Source organism: Podarcis tiliguerta (assembly GCF_965153285.1).
Source record: "Podarcis tiliguerta genome assembly, chromosome: 13".
In the NCBI taxonomy this organism is placed as follows: Eukaryota; Metazoa; Chordata; class Lepidosauria; order Squamata; family Lacertidae; genus Podarcis; species Podarcis tiliguerta.
The window spans coordinates 1,217,408-1,240,750 of record NC_139546.1 but is presented as its reverse complement, the minus strand read 5'-3'; the positions used below and the strand labels follow the sequence as shown (position 1 = coordinate 1,240,750).

The 23,343-nt window shown below is 46.3% G+C and overlaps 1 protein-coding gene and 1 long non-coding RNA gene across 3 annotated transcripts in view; both read left to right on the top strand.

Moving 5' to 3' along the window:
* Positions 1 to 23,343, top strand: part of LOC310661412 — a 60,086-nt gene that overhangs the window by 13,674 nt on the left and 23,069 nt on the right. The gene's annotated exons all lie outside the window — the stretch shown is intronic.
* On the top strand, positions 155 to 6,567 carry UNG (uracil DNA glycosylase). Of its 2 annotated transcripts, XM_083407338.1 has the most exons (7): positions 155 to 454; positions 969 to 1,166; positions 2,472 to 2,567; positions 3,170 to 3,267; positions 3,442 to 3,530; positions 4,903 to 5,081; positions 5,420 to 6,567. In XM_083407338.1, exons 1-7 carry the CDS (start codon positions 365 to 367, stop codon positions 5,558 to 5,560), a joined length of 891 nt encoding a protein of 296 aa, XP_083263464.1. In that variant the 5' UTR covers positions 155 to 364; the 3' UTR covers positions 5,561 to 6,567. The 2 variants fall into 2 exon arrangements, with proteins under 2 accessions (XP_083263464.1, XP_083263463.1); XM_083407337.1 differs by lacking the exon at positions 155 to 454 and having other exon boundaries at positions 855 to 1,166.

The window sequence follows — 23,343 nt, the reverse complement described above, 5'->3', positions numbered from 1 at the left end:
CTTTCCCCCTAACAGAGCGGGCAACGGAAGGCCCGCGCGCCCCGGCGGCAAGGAGGACGCTCCTTCTCGCTATCTCCTCCCGCCTCCCTTGGCCGCCGCCGCGGACCCGCCTTCCGAGAACAGGCGCTGCGCACGCGCACAAGGAGCGGGCGGGGGGCGGGCCCCAGACGCGCCTCGGCTGCGCATGCGCGCTCGCTTTGGCGCCAAATTAAAGCGTACCTGAAGCGGGACCGAGCGGCGGCGGCGGCGGCGGGTCGTCTTCCCGTGAAGGGGCAGAAGAGCTGAGCCAGCGCCTGCTGCCTTTCCCTCGGCGCCCTTCTCTCCCGAGCTGCAGCGCCGGAGCCCGTCTGCGAGCGGAGCCACCATGATCGGCCAGAAGACGCTGCTCTCCTTCTTCTCGGCGGCGCAGGCCAAGAAGCGGAGCCGCTCCCCGGAGCCAGGCGGGGCCGCTGAGGTACAAAGGGAGCCAGGCGAGAGGGGACGGGGAGCTCGCTCGAGGGGCTCGCTTCCAGCGGGGGAGAAAAAGGCGCCTTCCAGAGGTACCGGCCAATGGGAAGCGCTTTAGCCGCCCTCAAGCCAATGGGAAGCGTTCGGGGGTGGGACTAAGTCCGACTCGGTGCTCTTATTCAAGACGAGCTAGGGCTACCTTGGCAACAGAGATCAACTGAGGGCGGGGGCTTTCAAGCAGAACTGCGATAGGGCGAGCGGGCTGCAGGGCTCGGGACCGGCGGCCAATTAGAAAGCTGTTTTGATGGCCCGTAACCAATGAGAAAGGAGGGGGCGCTATCTCGCAAGTGATAGGCCGATACACGGCGCTTTTGGTGTCGCTGGCCAATTGGGCGCGAAAGTCGCCGGTGTTTTGTTTTCTCATGGCGGCGGCGGGGGCGGGCCGTTGTCTGGCGTCGCTCCGCCGCTGCCTCGCTCCTGCTGCCGCTTGGCCGCCCCTCACGCGCTTCTTCCGCCCGCAGGCAGGCTCTCCGAAGAGGTCGAAGGCTGGCGCCCCGTCCCCGCCTCTCAGCCCGGAGCAGCTGGAGCGGATCCGCCGGAACAAAGAGGCGGCCTTGCAGAGACTCGCTTCCCGCCTCAGCAGCCTCGCTCCTCCGGAGATCGCGCCGGACTGGAGGCTCGCTCTCGCCGGGGAGTTCGCCAAGCCCTACTTCGCCCAGGTGGGCCAGGGGCGGAGAGGAAGGCGGGGGGCTGCCGTGGGCAGGGCAAGGGGGAACCGCCGTCCCGCCCGATACGCGGCGGCGCCCCAGGATGGGTCTCGGCCCATCTCCCCTACCTGGCGGCCTTTGAACTGGAGAGAAGGTCGATGCAACGCACCTTATGCGAGCCAAGGATGTGCTCCCGCACGGAGCTGCAGTCCGGGCCACTTTAATACACCCCCCCCCTTAATTTATTATATCGAAAACAGACCTGCTGTTGCTGTGCTGTGTTAAATGGACTGTACCAAAATCTGCACACTTGCCTGCCTTGGTGCCTATCTCTTTCCTCCTTTACAGACAGGCTTTTCTTCCCTTTCTGTTCTATGCCACTTCGATAGCTTATTCAGTACTTGGTAGCAGACTTCTATGCTTGTTACTCACGCAAGTGTGCCGCTGGGTTCAATAGGGCTTCCTAGTAAGTGTGTGTAGTTATTTATATATTTATGATTAAAGTTTTCCTTGGCTTAAGCACCTTGTCTCTTTTTTCAAGTTGTACTGTACAGTCTTTTCTACAGATCCGTTACATTGTCGAGTACAGTATAAGGTTTGGGAGAGGAGGGGTGGTGGTGAAATTGTGTGTGTAGGGTTCTAGACCTGCAACCTGGTCTTTTTTATATTTGCATGGAAGCGGTTCCTTCTATATTTCATGGAGCTAGCACTCATGGAAATTTACATAGGATGTGGTCTTACTCTCCTTGTGTATACTGTATTTACAGAATAATTAAGTGGTTATTCCTGTCTACCTTGCGGGCCCAAAGTGGCATTAACAGTTCCTCCAAAACCATTCTTGATCAGCCTTTATATACGAGAGAGATGCAAAAGTATTTAGATTTGATCTACCCTGTCCCAAGAAGCTCCTGGTGGCTAGAAGTATTTTGTTAATTATTGAGCATGTATCTTGCTGCAACTGACATTGCACAGATGTTAGGCAAGAAGCTGTGGCTAAAAATTGGAGAGGGGCTCCAGGGTCATCACTTGTCCTGAAATGGGAGGCTCCACCTTGCAATGTTCCCCTCACTTTCAAGCATGTTTCTCAAGTTTCTGTATCTCTTGAAAGTTCATCACAACTTTTCTGAAAACTCAGCCGCCTGGCTTATATCATGGGATCCAATTTCAAGTCTGGGTGAAGCAAACTCTTCACATCTTTAAAAATAATTGGTTGGCTGGCCTCTTTTTAAAGCCGAAGTAGAAAGCCCTTCTCTTTAAGAGCAGCAGCCTGCACTGAAACCAGGATTGGAAACTGTCTGCTTCTGTTTCCCAAAACAGCTAATGGACTTTGTTGCTGCAGAGCGCAAACGCTACACAGTGTATCCAGCTGTGCATCAAGTCTTCACCTGGACTCAGATGTGCAGTATCCGTGATGTGAGTAAGCCTGGTACAGTCAGCCCTGCATTTATTCTACCTTTTCCTTCAGGAGTCACTAAGATGTCAATGATATCTTCTCTTTTTTCCGCCTCTAGATAAGCGTTGCACTTTGTGTCTGCATTGTTTTGAAAACCATGGGCTAGTAACAATAATGTTTGGTGCTGCTAGTTGCATTTTGGCCTCAGAATGTTTTGCATACACTACTGTATCTAAGTTGTCCTGACTGTAAAGGGAGGCCACTAGTAGTTAATCCAATTGGATAAATGCTGGGTGAAGCTGAAAGGGGTGGAATGGAATGGTGGGGCTTCCTTAAAACTACCCATGTTCTGAGATTTGAACATGGAGCTTTTAATCAAGCACGCTACATAATAATACTTTATAATCATTTATTATTTGTACCCCATCTGACTGGGTTGCCCATGAACTGTGGTGTTTATATAGTTGTCCCATTGGTCTTCTCTGGAACACACGAGAGAAAGAGCAAGGGATAACCAGCCACATACTGTGTCCTACCAAAAAGACGTATTAAACTGGGCAGAGATGAATGACAGCAGGAGTGATTGTATTGAACAAATTTCCGTTTTTGTCCCTTTGTTCAGGTAAAAGCTGTCATCTTGGGCCAAGACCCATATCATGGACCCAACCAAGCACACGGACTCTGTTTCAGCGTCCAGAGACCAGTTCCACCTCCACCCAGGTAAGATTAGGCTTTAAACTTTGTAGTCCTATTAGGACCAGATATGCAATACTGCCTTTCCATTAGTCTTTCATTTGCATAGTTATCACTAATAGGTTATGTAATAAATGAAATCCCTATGATACAAATGCATGAGAGGAAGTCTGTCAAAACCTTTCTTATTTTTGATCGTAGCCTAGAGAACATCTACAAAGAACTGGCTGAAGACATAGAAGGCTTTTCTCATCCTGGCCATGGAGACTTGACCGGGTGGGCTAAACAAGGTGAAGCAGGATCAAAGTTTGTTGGGCACTTTTCCCCCTGTGGTGGGCTTCCCCCAGCTGCTATCATGTGTGTTTGTTTCACCTTCTGGATACAGATTGCTTCTTTCTAGCAGCCAATGGTAGTACTTGCAGCAGTGGATGGAGAATTCCTTTCAGCACACCCCAGATTTTAGCAAGGAAACAGATCCTGAACATCCAACACAATCCCAGCCTCCTGCTGCTTCAGAGAGGCTAGATCTTGCTGAAAAGAGCAAGCTTAGCTCAAATACAGTGGTACTCTGGTTGCGAACGGGATCCGTTCCGGAGCCCTGTTCGCAACATGAGCAGAACGCAACCCGCTTCTGCGCATGCGCGTGACGTCATTTTGCACATCTGCGCATGCGCGAGCGGCAAAACCTGGAAGTAACCCTTTCCGGTATTTCCGGGTCACCGTAGGACGCAACCTGAAAAAACGTATCATGAAGCAAACGTAACACGAGGTATGACTGTACAGTACAGACTTTACAGAACAGTGGATAGTTTTGCTGCTACATGCAGCTCCCTTACAGAACAGCTGCTTATTATAAGGTTTTTTTTTTAATAATATTTATTAAAAGTTTCAGGATTACAGAAACGAAGAAAAAATAAGAAACAGCACTACAGTACATTAAAAAAACAACAACACACACACACACAAATCCCATATTACATATCTTTACAAAAAGTGGAAGGCGGACTTCCTGTTTTGAACCTTCCCGCTTCAGTGCCAAATTAAGGTGTTTTCTTGATCCAATTTTCGTTTCTACTCATGGGTACTTGTTTTAAGTCCAATCATCCACAGGAAAAAGTCGGCTCTCCGGCAATGGCTATGCGGCTTCACTCCGTGAAAGTAGCAATCAGTTCGCAGCACCGCGCCACTCACCCCACTTCACTCCGGAGCCCCAAAATGGGGTTTCCCGTGAGTAGTGGAGGCGCTCCTGGTGCCCTGCCGAACCCCACGTTCCCAGGCTTCCTCCACCTGGGATTTCTAGCGGGTCCCCACCTTTGCCGCGGTGGGAAGACCCAGTTTCCACGGAGCCAGTTCCTCCGATTGGAGGAACTCCGCCATTCGCCAATGGTGCTAACCCGGAAGTCCTCTGCTTATTATAAGTTTATACAGCCATTAGCATTAAATTAAACACACAAGCTACAATAAAATGCCCTCAAATGCGCTGGGAGGTGGGGGTTGACCTCTTCTGGTGTTGCAGAATTTGGCTGGGATAAACATACTGGATAAACATATTTTGTGTGCAGAGTATTGATCATTTGCCCTTCCTAGCAGCAAAAGCAGCATATTTTTATTTAATGTTTTCTGCATGCTTGCTCACCCTTTCCTGTTTCATTTTCAACCTAGGAGTACTGCTACTCAATGCTGTTCTTACAGTCCGAGCACACCAAGCCAACTCCCACAAAGAGAAGGGCTGGGAGCAGTTCACAGACGCAGTGGTCTCCTGGCTAAACAGCAACTTGGATGGTGTGGTCTTCATGCTTTGGGGGGCTTATGCTCAGAGGAAAGGCAGCTCTATTGACAGGGTAAGTGCACCGTTGCTTTTCCATTCCTTTGGAATTGACACTAGTCTGGACAGTGGGGAAAAGGCTGGAAGCTGGTCTGTGTGGTATGCTGCATGGAATCTAATCCTGAGCTTGGATTATGGCCTCATGCAGCACCCATTAGAGTACATTGTTTTAAAAGGGTATTCTGGGACTGCAGAACTGGGATTATTAGAGAATGGGCTCAGGTTTGGTCAGTGTTTCTGTTAAATGATATTGGTCCATGGGACAGCGGTACAAAACCTAAGATTCTGCAAATGTGGTGGCAGTTCAGTGGGGCGGGATGACTACAAGGTCTTAACATCTCTGATTTCTTACAGAAACGGCACCACGTCCTACAGACAGCTCACCCTTCACCCCTGTCAGTGCACAGGGGTTTCTTTGGCTGTAAGCATTTCTCTAAAACAAATGAATTGCTGAAAAAGTCTGGGAAGAAGCCCATTGATTGGAGCACCCTGTGACACAGAATTTGAAACCAACTATGTTTGATTCTTAGAGTACAGTCACTACTTGGGAATAATTCTTTGGATTTGTTTTAATTGAATGTGCCAGATCAAAGAGTCTACTCCAAATCTCTTATTTTGGAGTAGCTTTGAATTTAATGGAATTAATCCTGAAAATGTGTTTTTTTACATTCTTGGTGCATTTTGGGACAAAAATAGATTGGCTGAGATGTTAGCCTTTTTATGTTCACTCTGGCTAGTGCCAAGGAAGGCATTCCATTCTGTTATTAGCTATTGTAAAATGGGCTTGTTGGTTTTTACTCCCCATCTTGTACATCTCATGTTGAGGGAAATGAAAGCACCTTTTCATATATACATTTACACCAAAGAATTTCATTTTTCATTTTTGGCCCACTCAGTGAAGTATCCATTTAGGAAACTGTTTATGATGTACAAATCAATGTCTTATTTAGTCTTCTAAGCTTGTCCTTTTATCAGTTGTCAATTAAAAGTTGCATCAGTTGCTGTGAACTGTGACCCTGTTTTCACACCGTTTTCTGAGGTCTGCAGGAATTAGATCAGCTGTGGCAAAGTCAAAGGATTCCAGTTGCTTTCTTCTTATTGGGATAGGGAAAGGATGGAGCCAGATGTTGGAAAGCATTGCCTGACCTATAGGAGAAGTGGGGTTCCCAGTGTTAATGATGGTTGTGTTAGGGAAAATATCACACATGAAAATCTTATTCAGCCACAGTTGGCAGCTAAACTTCTGTTGCAGGTATTGGGCTTGTAGGAGCCATCATTATCAACTTCTGTAAATTATAAGAAAGTCTGGCATACCCTTTTTATGTGCAAATTGCATAATAAGATATTCTGTTCTGGTATGTTTTAAATACCAAATTATGACTTCTCCTCGTGGTGGTTTTTGTACTCTTTGTACCACTAGGTGACAACAATGCAACTATTTTTTTTTTTTTACAGTCACTGTATATTTGTTATAAAAATAAACATATTTGTTATTTGCTGTTTGTTGGCTCTCTCCACTGCTTCTTTTGCATATGTGTTATTAAATTTATTACCCACATTTCACCAGCAGTTCCCAGGGTGGGTTGCAACAATTTAAAATTGGGAATTAAAAACAGTTAAAATGTATTGCATATGCAAGAATAAGGTGGATCCTGAAAACACAGATTTCAGGCGCCAAAGGCCAGGGTAACGCAATGCACTTTAAGCACTCGCCAAAAACTTTATAGTGAGGCAGCCAGATGCACCTCTGGGAAAGGAGCACCACAGCCGAGTTCTACAGACTTATTGAATTACAATAAATCTCAGCAAGTTTCCAATTAGTTATTGAAATGAGAATGACTGTTAGCGAAACACACTGTACCAGAGTTGTTCATGCGTAGTGGGGTCCAGATAGTATTATCCACTGAAAAGGTTAGGATAAGATACCATATTTCTAAGATGTTGCCAGCATCTTGGGTGGAGCATTTGACTGGCGAGTTTCTCCATTAATGCTACTGTCCACTCTCCTGAGAAAACTGAACCATGCTGAAATGGCTAAAATGACCGAAACAATCAGTAATCGGGAAGACCAAAATTTTAATAAGGAATGGGGGAAATGTATAACTTATCTTAAAGACGATTGTCTTTAGTAGGATTGGAATAACACTTGTAGTTTAAGGTTGAATTCTGGACATAATGGCAGAGGTAAAGGACTTGGACTATTATAAAAGATGCGGGAGGAAATTATGAATAATCGCCAATAGCACAACATTTGTAGGGTGCCCAGCTGGGCACCTTCTTTGCTGGAAGACGCATCCCTGTTATTATCTATGCAGATGATGCAGCAATGCAGTGGTACCTCGGGTTACATACACTTCAGGTTACAGACTCCGCTAACCCAGAAATATTACCTTGGGTTAAGAACTTTGCTTCAGGATGAGAACAGAAATCATGCTCCGGCAGCAGTGGGAGGCCCCATTAGCTAAAGTGGTGCTTCAGGTTAAGAACGGACCTCCTGAACGAATTAAGTTCTCAACCCGAGGTACCACTGTACATGGGTAGGCAAACTAAGGCCCGGGGGCCGGATGCGGCCCAATTGCCTTAACAGTCTGGCCCGCGGATGGTCTGGGAATCAGCATGTTTTTATATGCATAGAATGTGTGCTTTTATTTAAAATGCAACTCTGGGTTATTTGTGGAGCATAGGAATTTGTTCATTCCCCCCCCCCCCATATAGTCCGCCCCCCCCCCAAGGTCTGAGGGACAGTGGGCCGGCCCCCTGCTGAAAAAGTTTTCTGACCCCTGACGTTTTAGAACACATGACATGACAAAGTGGAATATGGAATGTTGCAGCATTAGGCCCTTGATGTGGAACCCAGGCACTTTCTTCTGAAGGTGAAAGGAGTAGAGACGTAAGCCGTTTCTTCTTTGATGGAAGATCAAGAAAAACTTTGCTATAAACTTTGATAATTATTATGGACAAAATAGTTATGGACAAGTCTGTGCAAAAGGCTTATTTACTTACTTACTTACACACACACACACACACACTTGTAGTCTGCCCCGTGCAAAGATGGGCTATACATATTTTAAATAAATACCTGACATGGGCAAATATTTTGATGGAGGAAGTAATTTTTCAGGAAGAAGAGCAAGATTATTGCTGTAACCTCTGAAACAATGAGAGTCAGAATTAGGGAAATCAATTTCTGATTGTCTTGAATGTACATTCTGTTTGGATGTGTCTAATAAGCCTCCTTCTGAACTGCTGTGCACATGACTAGAAAATCAAGGGCAGAGCCCTGCTACACTTGTTTTGCTAGTGATTTCAATTTAGTTAGCACCACAGAACAGGCAGTTCCTTCTTGGTGTTCAGTTTATGAAAGTTAACAGTAGAAACTGACAAATTCTCTCTTTTGTACTCCCTCCCCCCCGTCCTGTCCCCCAGTGTTACAAAATGTGGGTTAACCCAAGCAGGATGTCTACCAAGGAATTTCAGAATGAACTCTATGCTCTTGGTAGCAAGCTGTGGCTCAAGCTTGAGGGACTACCCAAGGCTGAACCTTGGGAGATTGTGTTCTTTTTCTTCATCATCTTGTTCATTGGTACGTATGAATCATGCTTGCAACTTTCTGAGCTTGTCAGATGGGTCTATTTTGTCATTCAGGAGCTATGAATAATCTATTCTTTTTTTGAGATTTTCTTTAATCTACATGGTTTCTGATTCCTCAGCAATTGAATCATAGAATCATAGAATCATAGAGTTGGAAGAGACCACAAGGGTCATCGAGTCCAACCCCCTGCCAAGCAGGAAACACCATCAGAGCACTCCTGACATATGGTTGTCAAGCCTCTGCTTAAAGACCTCCAAAGAAGGAGACTCCACCACACTTCTTGGCAGCAAATTCCACTGTCGAACAGCTCTTACTGTCAGGAAGTTCTTCCTAATGTTTAGGTGGAATCTTCTTTCTTGTAGTTTGTATCCATTGCTCCGTGTCCGCTTCTCTGGAGCAGCAGAAAACAACCTTTCTCCCTCCTCTATGTGACATCCTTTTATATATTTGAACATGGCTATCATATCACCCCTTAACCTCCTCTTCTCCAGGCTAAACATGCCCAGCTCCCTTAGCCGTTCCTCATAAGGCATCGTTTCCAGACCTTTGACCATTTTGGTTGCCCTCCTCTGGACACGTTCCAGTTTGTCAGTGTCCTTCTTGAACTGTGGTGCCCAGAACTGGACACAGTACTCCAGGTGAGGTCTGACCAGAGCAGAATACAGTGGCACTATTACTTCCCTTGATCTAGATGCTATACTCCTATTGATGCAACCCAGAATTGCATTAGCTTTTTTAGCTGCCGCGTCACACTGTTGGCTCATTTCAAGTTTGTGGTCAACCAAGACTCCTAGATCCTTTTCACATGTACTGCTCTCAAGCCAGGTGTCACCCATCTTGTATTTGTGCCTCTCATTTTTTTTGCCCAAGTGCAATACTTTACATTTCTTGCTGTTAAAATTCATCTTGTTTGTTTTGGCCCAGTTCTCTAATCTGTCAAGGTCGTTTTGAAGTGTGATCCTGTCTTCTGGGGTGTTAGCCACCCCTCCCAGTTTGGTGTCATCTGCAAATTTGATCAGGATGCCCTTGAGACCATCATCCAAGTCGTTGATAATTGTGAATGCTCAGGACAGGCTTTAAGTAAAGGTTTGTAAGAATTCAGTGCAGATCTACGCTGCTACATATATATATGCTACATATATATATAACCCTCCTCTGGGTCTTGATTTGAAGTCTTCAAACTTTTGTACAGAATAAACCTGTTTCTGCCAAATGTAGACTGCTGTTTTTGCTTAAACAGTTTTGTGTTGGTATAAGTGAAAACCTGTTCATGTCTATGTGAACTGGTCTTGTTGCTGCATAAAAGTAGTTAAAAGGACCCTGGCTTGGTACTAATAAACACAGGTGTGTCACACACCCTAAAGAGAACACCCCGGTGTTGACAACTGCAGTGGTTCTTCTTCTCTGCCCTTATGCTACCCTGCAACCCTGGCCTTAGCACCTGTAGTGGAAGCACTTCCTGCGCTCCCGCTTTGTCTGGTGCACGTCATTGTCTTCACTGGAGGATGCCCCATCACTGCTGGCCTCTTTGTGATGCACTGGAACTGACTTCCTAGCAAGACGCGGGCTGCTGGCCTTGCAGATCTCCTGGGTGGAGCGTTCAGCAGCTTCCGAGGCCACAGCCTCCTCATTGGCTTTCTGCAGCGTGAGGTCTGGCTTGGCGAGGAGACGCCGTTGCAGATGGATGTCCCGGACCCCGCAGACGATTTGATCCATCAGGGCATCGTCTAAGTCTCGGAACTCGAAGTGCATTGCAGCCTGTCTGAGGGCGGTGATGTAGTTGTTGATTGACTCCCCCTCTGCCTGGTTACGGTGGTAAAAAGCATGGCGGGCAGCAATCTTGGACAGCTTTGGCGTGTAGTGGTTGCGGAGCTTCTCTTGGATCGTGTCCCATGGTGTTGCCTGGAGTGCTTCAGGCGCAACCAATGCTCGGGCCGTCTCAAACACCTCAGGCCCACAGAGGCTGAGGAATAGGCCCCGCTTCCGTTCCTTTGATACTGCTGTCAGCTCATTGGCTTGGAGGTAGCAGTCGAACCGAGCGAGGTAGGAGTCCCATGATTCAGAGGCTGGCGCAAACGGCGGTAGAGGCACAAGTGAAGCCATGATTCCGATGTTGGCGTGAAGGGCGATGGATGGAACACCGTGCTCTAGCCAGAACAGTCAGCTCTGAATTGGTTCTGTCCAGTGATTTCGCTCAGTGATTCAACTCAGTGATTCAGCTCAGTTCAGAGGGTGGCCGCATCTGGCTGTGCTCTGATGTCCATCAATCCAATCCTCGTTGCCAGTGTTAAGTCGTGGGTGAACATATCAGACGACACAGCGATTCTTCAAACAGCTTTTGTTTATTCAGAGGCCAGAACTGAACTGAACTGAAGAGCTCAGTCAACCTGCTTATATAGAGCTCCAGTACAACGTTACTGTAGCAACTTTCTAAAACTATCCAATCACTGAACATCACTTTCGATCCTTCATTTGCATAACTATCTACAGTATCCCCCTGCTGGCCCAGGGTGAGAACTTCAGTACATAACAAGCACAATGACTCTCACGGGCAGCAATTAGTCACAATAGGATCTTGGATTTACTACTCTTTTCAATACCATGTGGCAGAAAATCTACCAGTCTGCTTTTCAAGGAGCTGCATATTTTAACTTTTGCCTTTTGGCTATGAGAAGTTTCCTTTGTGCTGCCAGAGTGAACTTCTGCTGCACAGCCCTGAGAGGTCATAGGCCCAGCCTTAGCTTCCTGTGGCTATTTCATGACTTGCAAAGTCAGTAAATATAGGACTGGGTATCCAGGAGTCACCCACACCCCTCTCCCCTTTTCTGAGGCTCAGAAATTGCCCCAAGGGCTCCCCAGAGTGGGTTGGTTATGGTGGCATGTACCATACTTCCATTAACCTTTGTAACAGGCAGGAAACGAGCTATTTCTTTCCCGCCTGTGGTCATCTGCCATGGCTGTTTCCATAATTGGGTCCTTAACAACCAAAAGAACCAGGAAGGCTGCTCTATACAGTATCACTGGAGTGTAAGCCTGAAGCTAAGATGCCACTTTTGCCTTTATCTTGCTGTACAGCACTATGGGTTGTAGCCAACTATGTCCTACTCAGAGGAGACCCCTGGAAATCAATGTCCATTAGAAATTGCAAAGATCCTTAAATTATCTATTATGCTAACAATAATAAATTTGTGTATGTTTATTCAAAACCTGCCAAGGAGTCCAATTAATTTTGTTGTTGTTTTAAGTAATTTGTAAAAAGTTCCCATTCTTCTTTAAAGCTACAGTTGTCCTTGTCTCGCAGTTTATTTCAGTTTCGCCAGTTCCGCATAGTCCATCAATTTCCCTTGCCACTCTTCCTCATTCTTCCATCCTTGTGTTATCAAGACTCTTCCCGCCGTTGTCACATACATAAATAAGTTCTTTCATTTCCTCAGCAGGTCTTTTCCTAATGAGAATGCTTCTGTTTGTTTTTTTACAAATGTTAGTTTAAACATTTTCTTCAACTCATTATATATTATTTCCCAAATTTCTCTACATTCCCACCACATATGGTAAAAAGTCCCGTCTTTTCCTTTGCATTTCCAACATGCATTTGACCCAGTTTTATTCATTCTTGCAATCTGTACTGGTGTTATATACCATCTATACATCATTTTCATATAATTTTCTTTCAAAAGAGAGCAATCTGTAGGTTTTAAATCTGTTTTCCACTATTTTTCCCAGTCCTCAAATAGTATGTTATGATCTATATCTTGTGCCCATTTAATCATGACTGATTTCACCTTTTCATCTTTTGTTTCCCATTCTAGCAAAATACTATATGCACCCTTCAGCAACTTCACTTTCCCTTCTATGACTTCCTTTTGAAATCTAGAAGTAGTGTAAATAAATCCTTTCTTGACTTCTTGACTTCTTTATATATCTCGTGTAGTTGCCTGTAATGTAGCCAACTCTGAAAATAGTCTTTTATTTCCTCATACTCTTTTAATTTCCATTTTCCTTCTTGATCCTTTAGCAAATCCCTATATGTAAGCCATTTTCCTTTTTTACCAAGTGGCTTGAGCAATAAAGCTTCAAGTGGTGAAAGCCACCAAGGGGTCTTCTGGTCTATTTGTATCTCTCCCAAACTCTCATTAATGATTTCCTAATTATATGATTGTAAAAACTTTTATGTACTTGTCCTTTCCCATACCATAAGTATGTGTGCCATCCCAATCTGTTGTCATGGCCTTCCAAAACCAATGCTTCTTGCTTTTCCAGTTTTATCCAGTCCCTAATCCATACCAAACAAGCAGCCTCATAGTACAATGCTACTGTGAGCCCAAGCGCTTTGCTTAGCCAGGCTGGTCAGGAAACAGAAATGCCGCTTCAGTCACCCAGTTTTCGCAGAGGGGTGAAACGGAAGGAGGAGAGGCGGAGATTTGGGGTGGCCAAGTTCTTATGTTGGGGGGGAACCGGAAAGGGGCACTCCCGGAATGTGCAAGTGACTGAGACAGATATGAACTTTGGGTTCCTGCACTGTACATAGTTTGCTCTAAATAAAACCTGTAAAAGACAGGTTGGAGTCCTGGCTGTTTACTCGCAAGCAACCACCTGCAAACCTGACAGTATTCCAGGAGTCACTGTGGTTGCTTGCGTGTAGCAGTGCAGAGCAGCACGATGGATGAAGAAATTGCGCACCAAGTAGCAGCCCTGAGGCAGAGAAACACAGACCTGGAAGGGCTCGGAGCCAGTCTGGAGGAATGCAGAGCGCAGGACCAGCAAATCAGGGCCACTCTGGTGGGGAGATAGGTACTGTCGCTGGTGAGCAAATTTAGTGGGAACCCTCAGGAATACCTTGCCTTTAAGACTGAGATCAAATACGCCCTGGACTTGCAAAGGAGGGAGTTTGAAAATGACGAGGAGAGGGTTGCCTTTGTGGTTGCTCATTTAGAGGGGGGTGCCAGGGAATGGGTGAGCTGAAAACGATGCCTTCCAGGACTTGGGAAAGTTTTATGAGGCTATGGACGCAATGTTTACCAGCGAAATACAGGGTGATGTCATGCAGCAGGACACAGATGGAAACATTCACCATCCCGCAGAGCCCATCACCCAGCCCTTCCCAGCTAACTTTTATTAGCCAGGATCGCAAGGATCCAGGAGACAGGTGGTCGGTTTCACTTGTTCAAGCAGCCTGTCCACATCCTCGGAGGTAACAGATTGGAATTGATCCCATGCAACTTGACTAGACAGAACTCTAGCACTCTCCTGCCTGGGCCCTGCTCCCACGGTGGAGTCTACCTTCTTCCTAATCTGAGCAACTATCTGCAAAAAACTTTGCAAAATCATCAACATGGGATAAAACATCTCCATCACTCTCTGGAAACTATTTGGATCCATTAAGTGGCGGGGGTGGACCATCCGAATTGGTCCCACCTCCCTGCAGAGGGGAAGGTTGTAGAGAAGTCCAGTTGCACCAGGAAGTGATCCGACCATGGCACTTGTTTTGCTTTTACTTAGTGTCAGATCACCCACATCCATAGAGGTGAACACCAGGTCTAAGGCATGTCCGCGACTATGAGTTGGGCCAAACTTATTCAGGGACAGCCCCATGGAGGCCATGCTTTTCACAGTGTTTCATAAGATTGAGCGGGTCTACTGTTTCAAATATCTGGGGGTAGTTTTTCATTCTGCCGGCAGTAGGAAAGCTCATGGGGATTATGTTGCTGATATTGCTCAGAGGAGCTCATCTGCAATCCTTTAATTTCTTAAAACAAGAGGTGGCCATTATATACCTGCAGCACTCAAATTATTTGAAGCCAAGCCAATAGCACAACTTCTCTATGGTGCCCAGCTGGGCCCCCTCTCCAATTTTGCACCACTAGAACTTGTACAATCCAAATTTCTAAGATCAGTCCTCCAAGTCCCAAAATGTGTCTCTAATGCTGTCACGGTCCGAGTCAAAGTCCCGGCTGAGGACGTCGAGACCAGGGGCGAGATGGCAGGGTGGGAGCAGGAACGAGAGCCCAGAAGCCAGAAGTCAGGAAGCCAAGAGTCCGAGGGTCAGAGAGCCAGAGTCTAGAAGTCAAGGGTCCGAGGGTCAGGAAGCAAGGAGTCACGAAGTCAAGGGTCCGAGGATCAAGAAGCAAGGAGTCATGAAGTCAAGGGTCCGAGGATCAAGAAGCAAGGAGTCATGAAGTCAAGGGTCCGAGGATCAAGAAGCAAGGAGTCAAGGAGCCAAACGCAGCAAGGCAGGAACTGTGTTGCTGTGGCAAAGAGCCAAAGGGAAATGCTGACCTTATATCCCTTCCCAGCTCTTGCCACCAGGTGCTGTGAGTCTCACCTGTGTGGCCGCACCTTGTCTCCTCAGAACAAACTTAGGAAGACCCCAGTCCTGCGAAGTCCTACTGGTCACAGGGCCTGGCTCCTGCATGCACTCCTGACAAATGCCACTCTGAGACTAGACAGACTTCACAAAAGTGGAGGCTAGAGTGTGGGTGACTATACTCAACTACTGGCTCAGACTATCTCTATTTCCCCTTGGCCTTATCCCACTAACTATGAGTGATGATTTTCAATCCACATGGAAACAGGCAGTGGCAACTAAAAACTCATCCCTGGGCTTCTCTCCAGGTCTCCTACTCAGCATGGGATATGATCAGGCCAAAGCACTCATTAAACAACATGTAGCAGACACAGAGCGCCAACTGGATTTAGCCAGGACCCCAACTTTTATTGCCAATGAATCTATCAGGTACTCTGCCTCCCTCATGGCATATCTAGCTAAACTTGAAGTCCTAAGCATCGGAGGGCCTTTACCCTGGCACGATGTCACACCTTCCCCTCGGCTGTCATTGAAGGTTGATATAGGAAGAGAGACAATGCTGCTGTGATTCTGGACAAACAGAAACAATAGAGCATGTGCTTCTCCAGTGCCTGTATTACAGAGACATTCGTATTAGCCTCATCTACCCACTCATCTCCCCATAAGGACCAAGGGTGCACAGGGCAATTCTATACCTCCCTGCTGCTTTCAGATACCAACCCTGCTACAACATACAAGTTGCCAGGTTCTGCATAGCAGTGCTCAAAATTTGTCGGATCATGACCTGCGCCACAAACTAGATTTAATGAACACTCATATTGGCGTGCTTTGTAAATCGATAGCCATAGCCTTTTATATACTAACCTTTTATGCTCTTCCCCATCCGTTTAATGCTCCTAACCCTTCTTTTAGATTCTTTTAGCTTCTTATAGTTTTTTATATATACCTTCTGTTTTAATAATTTTAGCTTTCCAAAACGTTTTACAGATTTTAAATGATTGTACCCCACCCTACTTGTGCTGGTCTATGACCGTAAGAAAGATTTTATTTGATTAATAATAGGACCCACAAAGGGGAGGGTGGAAGTCCAAAAGATTCCTAGGAATCTTGTTTTTATTATTTATGTTTGATATATTTCTGTAAAATTTTAATTTGAAAAACCAAATAAATAAATTTGTAAAAATAGAAAGGGGGGGAGAGGGCGGAACTGAACTGGCTCAGTCAGGCAATATGCCTTCTGCACAATTTCAGATGGAAGTTCTTTGCAAAAGAAGAAGGAAAAATTAAAGTTTAGGGTTTTTCAGATTAAATGATATTTGTTAAATTTTCAGCAGCACAAAAAAAATCCACAAAAATGGCAGCAAAAAGTTAATGTACAAAGCATTATTTATCAATTTGGTCTGTGCACAGGGTTATATTCACTGTAAATGACATTTATGCTACCTATTACAATGTATCACCACTATCCCTTCTACAAGAAGTCATGTTTTTAAGTTAGTTTTGCTTCTATGAATAATTCTGTCTTCCTCTGCTTCTTCCTTAAGAAGCTAAAATGATTTCTGTGGCTGAGGGGGAAGCAGACCCCAATCTGCAACACATACATCCCAAGCAGTGCTTGTAACCATCAGAAACTATCTCTAGAAGGAAAACAATTACTATCCCCTTTTAGGCTTTTTGTAAAGGCCAATAAAAGAACAACCACCACACCATCAAGACAAGCGTGGATGACAGACTGGAGTACTGGGCCCAAGCTAACAAAATGAATTTCAGTGGGTGTAGATGTCAGGTTCTGTGCTTGGGCAGGAAGAGCCAGCTGCACATATATAAGGTGAGGGACACCTAGCAGTACATGCGAAAAGGACAGAGGACCACAATCTGAACATGAGTCAACAGTGTGATGCAGCAGCAAAAAAAGAAGAAGAAAAAGCTATTGCTAATCTAGGCTGCCTCAACAGAAACCAGAAATATAGTGTCCAGATTGTTTGGTACCTCGGGTTAAGTACTTAATTCGTTCCAGAGGTCTGTTCTTAACCTGAAACTGTTCTTAACCTGAAGCACCACTTTAGCTAATGGGGCCTCCCACTGCTGCCGCGCCACCGGAGCACAATTTCTGTTCTCATCCTGAAGCAAAGTTCTTAACCCAAGGTACTATTTCTGGGTTAGCGGAGTCTGTAACCTGAAGCGTATGTAACCCGAGGTACCACTGTAATCTTAAATGCTTCGGCATTTAAAACCACTGTATTAAGATTAGCTGCAGTTCTCACTCAGGACCACCAGTATGCAAATGAAGGATTGAGAACTGTTGCTCACTTATTGGTTAGCTAGTTGGGAGTTGTTACTCTTACAAGTTACTTAGTATTATATAAAGCAGCCAGCTAGGCTGCAGCGAGTCTGACTCCAGGAGCAGTTCTAACAGCTGCAATAAAGAGCTGTGAATCTAACAGAGCTGTGTCCTTCGTCCATCATTCCCACTATTTAACACTGGCGATGAAGGTGGGATCAGATGAAAGAAGACACAGCCAGAGCTGAACTGCTGAGCTGAACACTCAAGAGCTGAGATATCGCCGAAGCTAGCGTCCATCCCTCACCATTCAACCGGCACCGGGAAAACATGGCGAGGGTTTGTTGCTCGTCTGCGCCAGCAGATACTCTACCAGCACTGGGAAACAAGAAGGCATCGGCAAGGTATGCTAACAAGGACTGCCACGCTGTCACCAACTGCCGTCGCTCAGCCGAGCTGACAGTTGGCCAGGCTGACGGGTCGGAACACAGGAAAATTTATGTCACCGTGACTACTGAGGGCAAACCATGTGACATGGAAGTTGACAGGGGCTCTGCCATGTCCATCGTCTCTTGGAGTAGCATCAAAAGGTTGATTCCCAAATTATCTAAGAAACAACTGGACTCCACCTACCTGCATTTGAGGGATTATCAGGGTAATAACATTCCGGTTGTAGGTGTGGGCAAGTTCAAAGTGACCTTTATGGAATTTTCGGGACCGCTGAAGTTAGTCGTGGTCGATGGAAACCGGCCCAGCTTGCTGGGACTGGACTGGTTTGCATCCCTGGGGTTGGAAATTACAGGCATCCACAGTGTTTCACAGTCAGAAATAGACGCCATCATCACAGAGTTTTCGGAAGAGTTCGATGGAACCTTGGGACAGTACGTGGGAACGCCCATCTCCTTTAACCTTGATCCGCTAATCAAACCCATCAGAGTCAAGCCTCGACGCGTACCATTTGCACTCAAGCCTAAGGTGGATGAACAACTAGACAAGCTGATCACACAGGGGGTCCTGGAACCCATAGACAAAACTACGTGGGAGACTCCCATCGTGACGCCCATCAAGCCTGACGGAGCAGTGCGCATCTGTGCTGACTATAAGTGCACGATAAACAAGGCGCTCCAACAGCATGCGCACCCCGTCCCTGTCATCCAACACTTACTACACTCACTGGGAGAGGGCAAGGTTTTTGCCAAACTCGACCTTGCTCAGGCATACCAACAGCTGCCGGTAGATGACGCCACTGCCAAGGCCCAGACGATCCACTCACCGCGGGGCTGCAGTTTGGAGTCAGTGTGGCGTCATTCCCACTATCTAACGCAGATCACGGGAAGTACAGTAATAGTCCCACATCTTCTGCCTTGGTCAGAAGACACCTGGAATACAGGGTCCAGTTCTGGGCACCACACTTCACGGAGGAGATGGACAAGCTGGAAGATGGGCAGGGGAGGCTGACTTGGCGTTGGGGTTGTTTTCTCCTGCTCTGGAGGGGAGAACTCAAACAATGGCTTCACGTTACAAGCAATATTTTGACGAAACATCCGGAAGACCTTTCGGACAGTCAGAGCTGTTTGGCAGTGGAAGAGACTCCCTCGGGAGGCGGTGGCCTCGCCTTCCTCGGAGGTTTCTAAGCAGATGTCGGGTGGCCCTGTGTCCCGGGTGCTGTAGCTGAGATTCCTGCATTGCAGGGGGTTGGGCTAGAGGACCTCGGGGGTCCGTATCAAATACCTATTTTTGGTAACAGTTTTGAAAAAAGTATAAGTCGAACGCCGCTAGGTTCCAGAGAAGATGTCACGCCGAGCGACTACAGTTCCCAGCATACATTTGCGCGCTCCGTGCTTGTTCTTCAGCCCTTCTTCCAGCGGTGCATGCTGGGTAACATAGTCCTCCCAGTGGCTGGTTTCCACACAGATGCCGATGGGAGGTTGCCGGAAATGCCTCCCTCCCGAGGCATGCTGGGTAGTGTAGTCTGTCCATGCCGCTAACCTCCGCAGGAATAGCCGGCGGGCCGAAGGCGCTCTGTGCAAGGCATGCTGGGAAGTGTAGTCCTCTCCCGCTGGAACGGCTCTCAGGCTGCAGTCCGGGGCGACCCTGCTGCGGGGGCATAGCATAAGGGGACGCTGGATATAGAAAATGGATCGTCTTGGGTTTGCGTGATTTTCACAGGAGATCTCCCCCAAAGGGCCAGCGCATCACAGATCACATCTGCCTCCGCTGACTGAACTGCAACCTTCCTGGATCTGGTGCTCTGTGGCAGCCAGGCTGTGATGCAACGCGTGGATCCCAGGAGCGGGTCCTGATTCCACACGGGGCCCTCTTGAGACCCCAGCAAAAGGCTCTTGGATCCTTCCTTCCTTCCGGTGACGGTGTATGCACAGCTGTGCTGCTGCCTGGTGGATTAAGGCAACCTTGTAAAGTGAAATACTGTATGAAACTGACATTCCAGTAATTTCAGTAGTAGCTTTAAAAAAGACATGACACCTAAGACAAATGAACGATTAGTTAAATTATGAGAGACGTGTGTACTGGCAACAAGTAATATATAATTGAAGTAAGGAATAGACGGGAGGTTGGGTCTATAGTTCAAAGACCAAATCTTGCTTTAAAGGTAAAGGTAAAGGTACCCCTGCCCGTACGGGCCAGTCTTGACAGACTCTAGGGTAAATCTTGCTTTATTGTTCTGTAAATAAGTTTGTGTTCAAAAGTATTGTGTTATTATTTTCATTTGTATTTTTGGTTTTCTTCCTTTTCTCTCTCTCAGTGTATCAACAAAAAAGCAAATGATTTTTTTTTTTAAAAAAAGAAAGAAATATGAAACTGACAGAAATTAATTCTATGATGCTTTCCTTTCCTTTATTATCTCGGAGAGAGACTTCTTAACCTGAATACTGTTTGATTTTTCTTGTTTATCCTTCCTTACGACAACACACCATTGATCATCACCAGGGTTTACTGGAGATTGCTTTTGAGTCCGTAGACTTTTCTTAGCTATTGACTTCCTGGGTTTGTTCACTGTGATTGCCTTTTCGCAATCCTTGAGGCTCTGTGACTTGGAATCATGGTTTTGTGCAATGCCCATGTCAGAAAAAACTTTATGTCTAGATTTTACAGTTCAGTCTGTGGAAATGGATATGATCTGTGATTTGACCGAGGTTTTGGAGGTCTCTTCTGTAAAAATCATCTGAAGTCAAGCAAGATCCATTTTTTAAATGTCCTGGATTCAACGGTTGCCTCCATCCTGGCAACATTACATTGCAAGTGATAAGCTTAATGGGGAAGGATAGTGTTGCCAAGAGGATGCATTTGCAAAAGTTGGATTTCTCATAACTGCCAGAGCGGCGCCTGCATTGTAAGTCGACCCCCCAGCATGAATTATTAAGTCCCATTCATTGCCCTGGAATTAAAGCCATCTCAATTAAGGGCTTTGGTATGTTTATCCACACGTAAAAAAATTCTTCTACACCCCAAGACCAGGCCTTGTTAAGAATCTGATTCTGACCCAAATGCAAAAGAACACTTAATTCCGGAAACGAGGGGTGCTGAGACTTCAGCTTATATCCTCTGCCCTAGAGCAGTTCCTCAGTGTTGTGGTGTGAAAAGGGTATTCTGCACATGCCTAGAGGTACTCCTGTCTTGCTTACTACTTTTTGTGTTTCAAGACTTCCATAGTTATGATATAACACAAAGCTGTGTGTACACAGAAAGGGTCTTTGGCACATTGTATGTGTTGATTGGCTTATAAATGCCAGGACGTCTGTATTACCATCATCTTTTTTTGTGAAATACAGCATTATGCAATTATCGCTATCTATACTACATATTATTTTCATCTGACCTCATTGTTTGCAACCCCCGCAAAAAGATAACCAGCACAACAGTCCCTGCATTTGATGAAGTGTGCTGTAATCCACCAAAGCTTACACCATAATACATCTTTTTGTTTTTCAAGTGCCTTAAGACTCTTTGTTGTTCATCTTATACATGTCAGCTCAGAAGTAAGTCCCACAAAGTTCACTGTGGCAGACTGCCAGGAAACTGGGCAAAGAGTTGCAGGCTTAGGCATGTTTTATACTTTTACAGTATTTGATATGGTTGTTGTGCAGTGTTAAGAGGTTTTGGGGCAACGTGCCACCAGTATGCCAAAGACACACATCTATACTTCTCCATGACATCTGAGTCAAGAGAGGCTGTGCATGACCTGGACCACTGTCTTGGCACAATAATGGACAGGATGAGGATAAATAAGCTGGACTGCGAAGATGGAGACACTCTGGGTGGTGGTTCTCATGTCTGGGAGGTTGGTCAGTTGCCTCCATGTGAAAGAGCAGCTTTGTAGTTTGGGGTGGCTTTGTTGCTGGAGGCTCCGGCAGCCTCAGTGGCTGAGTGCCTTTTACTAGATATGGCTGGTGTACCAGCAATGATGGCTGTTCTTGGAGGGGGGTAGTCAGGCCACAACAATTCATGCACTAGTCACCTTGATTCTAGATTCAGGTAGGTAACCGTGTTGGTCTGACGCAGTCAAAATAAACATAAAAATAAATAGTCCAGTAGCACCTTAGAGATCAACTAAGTTAGTTATTGGTATGAGCTTTCGTGTGCATGCACACTTCTTCAGATACACTGAAACAGAACTTGCCAGACCCTTATATACTGTGGGAGGGTGGGGTGGTGTTTTCCTGAGAAAAACCTTCCCCTCCCAACACTCCCACTAAGGGTCTGGTGGCTTTTGTTTCAGCGTATCTGAAGATGTGAAAGCTTATACCCAGAACAAACTTAGTTGGTCTCCAAGGTGCTACTGGACAATTTCTTTATTTAGTAACCTTGAGTTGTTGAATGAGCTCTAGGTGGGACTGCCCTCACACCTGGGCTGGAGGCTCCAGCTGGAGCAAAACTCTCTGGCCAGACAGTTGATGGAGAAATACTATCCTGAGCTTAAAAGCTTGCCAGGGGAAGAGCAGAACTCCGTGTCACACTATTACACTTGCTGCATTGGGCAAGCATTTCCACTCGCCTGATGGAATGATCTCTCCCCCACCCCCCTTGCACTGTTCTGGGTGCTCTCCTGGGTCCCTCCCCTGAGCCACTTTGGGGTGGGGCAGAAGAGGAGACAAAGTCCCAGAGGTGCTTGTGGGACTCTTTGTGTTGGCCCCCACTATGGCGACTGTATAGCTGAGTCCAACCCAAAGTATTTGCATTGATTTTCAAGGCCCTTAACAACTTGGGTCCAGGATGCCTTACGGACCACCTGATTTCTTAGACCTCTGCCTGATCCCTGAGGCCTCAGGGGGAGTCTGTGTGTGTGGTCCTTCACAGCTCATATTCAGCAGGTTCAGGAGCATGGGCCCAATCCTGTGGAACTCCCTCTGAGCTGAGATCAGACAGGACCCTCTCTCTGTTGAACTTCTGGTGCCTAGCAGGCATTTTAAGACAGTCCTGATTATATAGTTAGGCTTTTTAAAAAGACAAAACAAAACGCTGTCATATTTGTTAAGCTGACTGCACACTGGTTAAAGATGATTCTGATTAAGTGGTATACATGCATTGCCAAAATAAAATACAAATGATCAGAAATTGGAAAAATAAATACATAAAGGCTGATTCAGGGGGATTAGGTCAAACTGCCCCCTACTTCCCAAACCCCAGCAAATGCCCATCCATCCCTCCTTCCCTTTTGGAACAGTGATTCCCTTCCCAGGTCCTTTGAGAAGTGTTGTCATCCAGCTGGCATGAATTATTGAATGTTGCTAAATTTTTAATACAGATAGGGTGGCTTAATGAGCCCCTGCATTTGCCCTACCCTGTTAGATCCACTTGATAAAGACGCCCACATAGCAGGGCCCAGCCTCCCTCTCCCGCTTGCCTGCCTTCTGCTTTCCAAAACGGAGGGGCTGGAAGGCAGGCACAGGCCTAACCCCCGTTACACAAGGAGTTCTTCCTTCAGGGCCACTGGAGGTGGTAATGCTGAGCTTGGGTGTTGTCCCAGGAAGCCCTTTTCTCCACACTAAAGCAAAGCTTGGCTACTTGGGCATGTGAGTGTTAGTGGAAATAGCAGAAAACTGAGTCACGATATGGCTGCACCCACCTAACGCAGAATAACA

Coding starts and splice junctions, on each gene's coding strand:
- UNG (XM_083407337.1), top strand. CDS start 870: ATGGCGGCGGCGGGGGCGGGCCGTTGTCTGGCGTCGCTCCGCCGCTGC. Junction 2,568..3,169: donor AGATGTGCAGTATCCGTGAT/GTGAGTAAGCCT, acceptor CCCTTTGTTCAG/GTAAAAGCTGTCATCTTGGG. Junction 5,082..5,419: donor AAGGCAGCTCTATTGACAGG/GTAAGTGCACCG, acceptor GATTTCTTACAG/AAACGGCACCACGTCCTACA.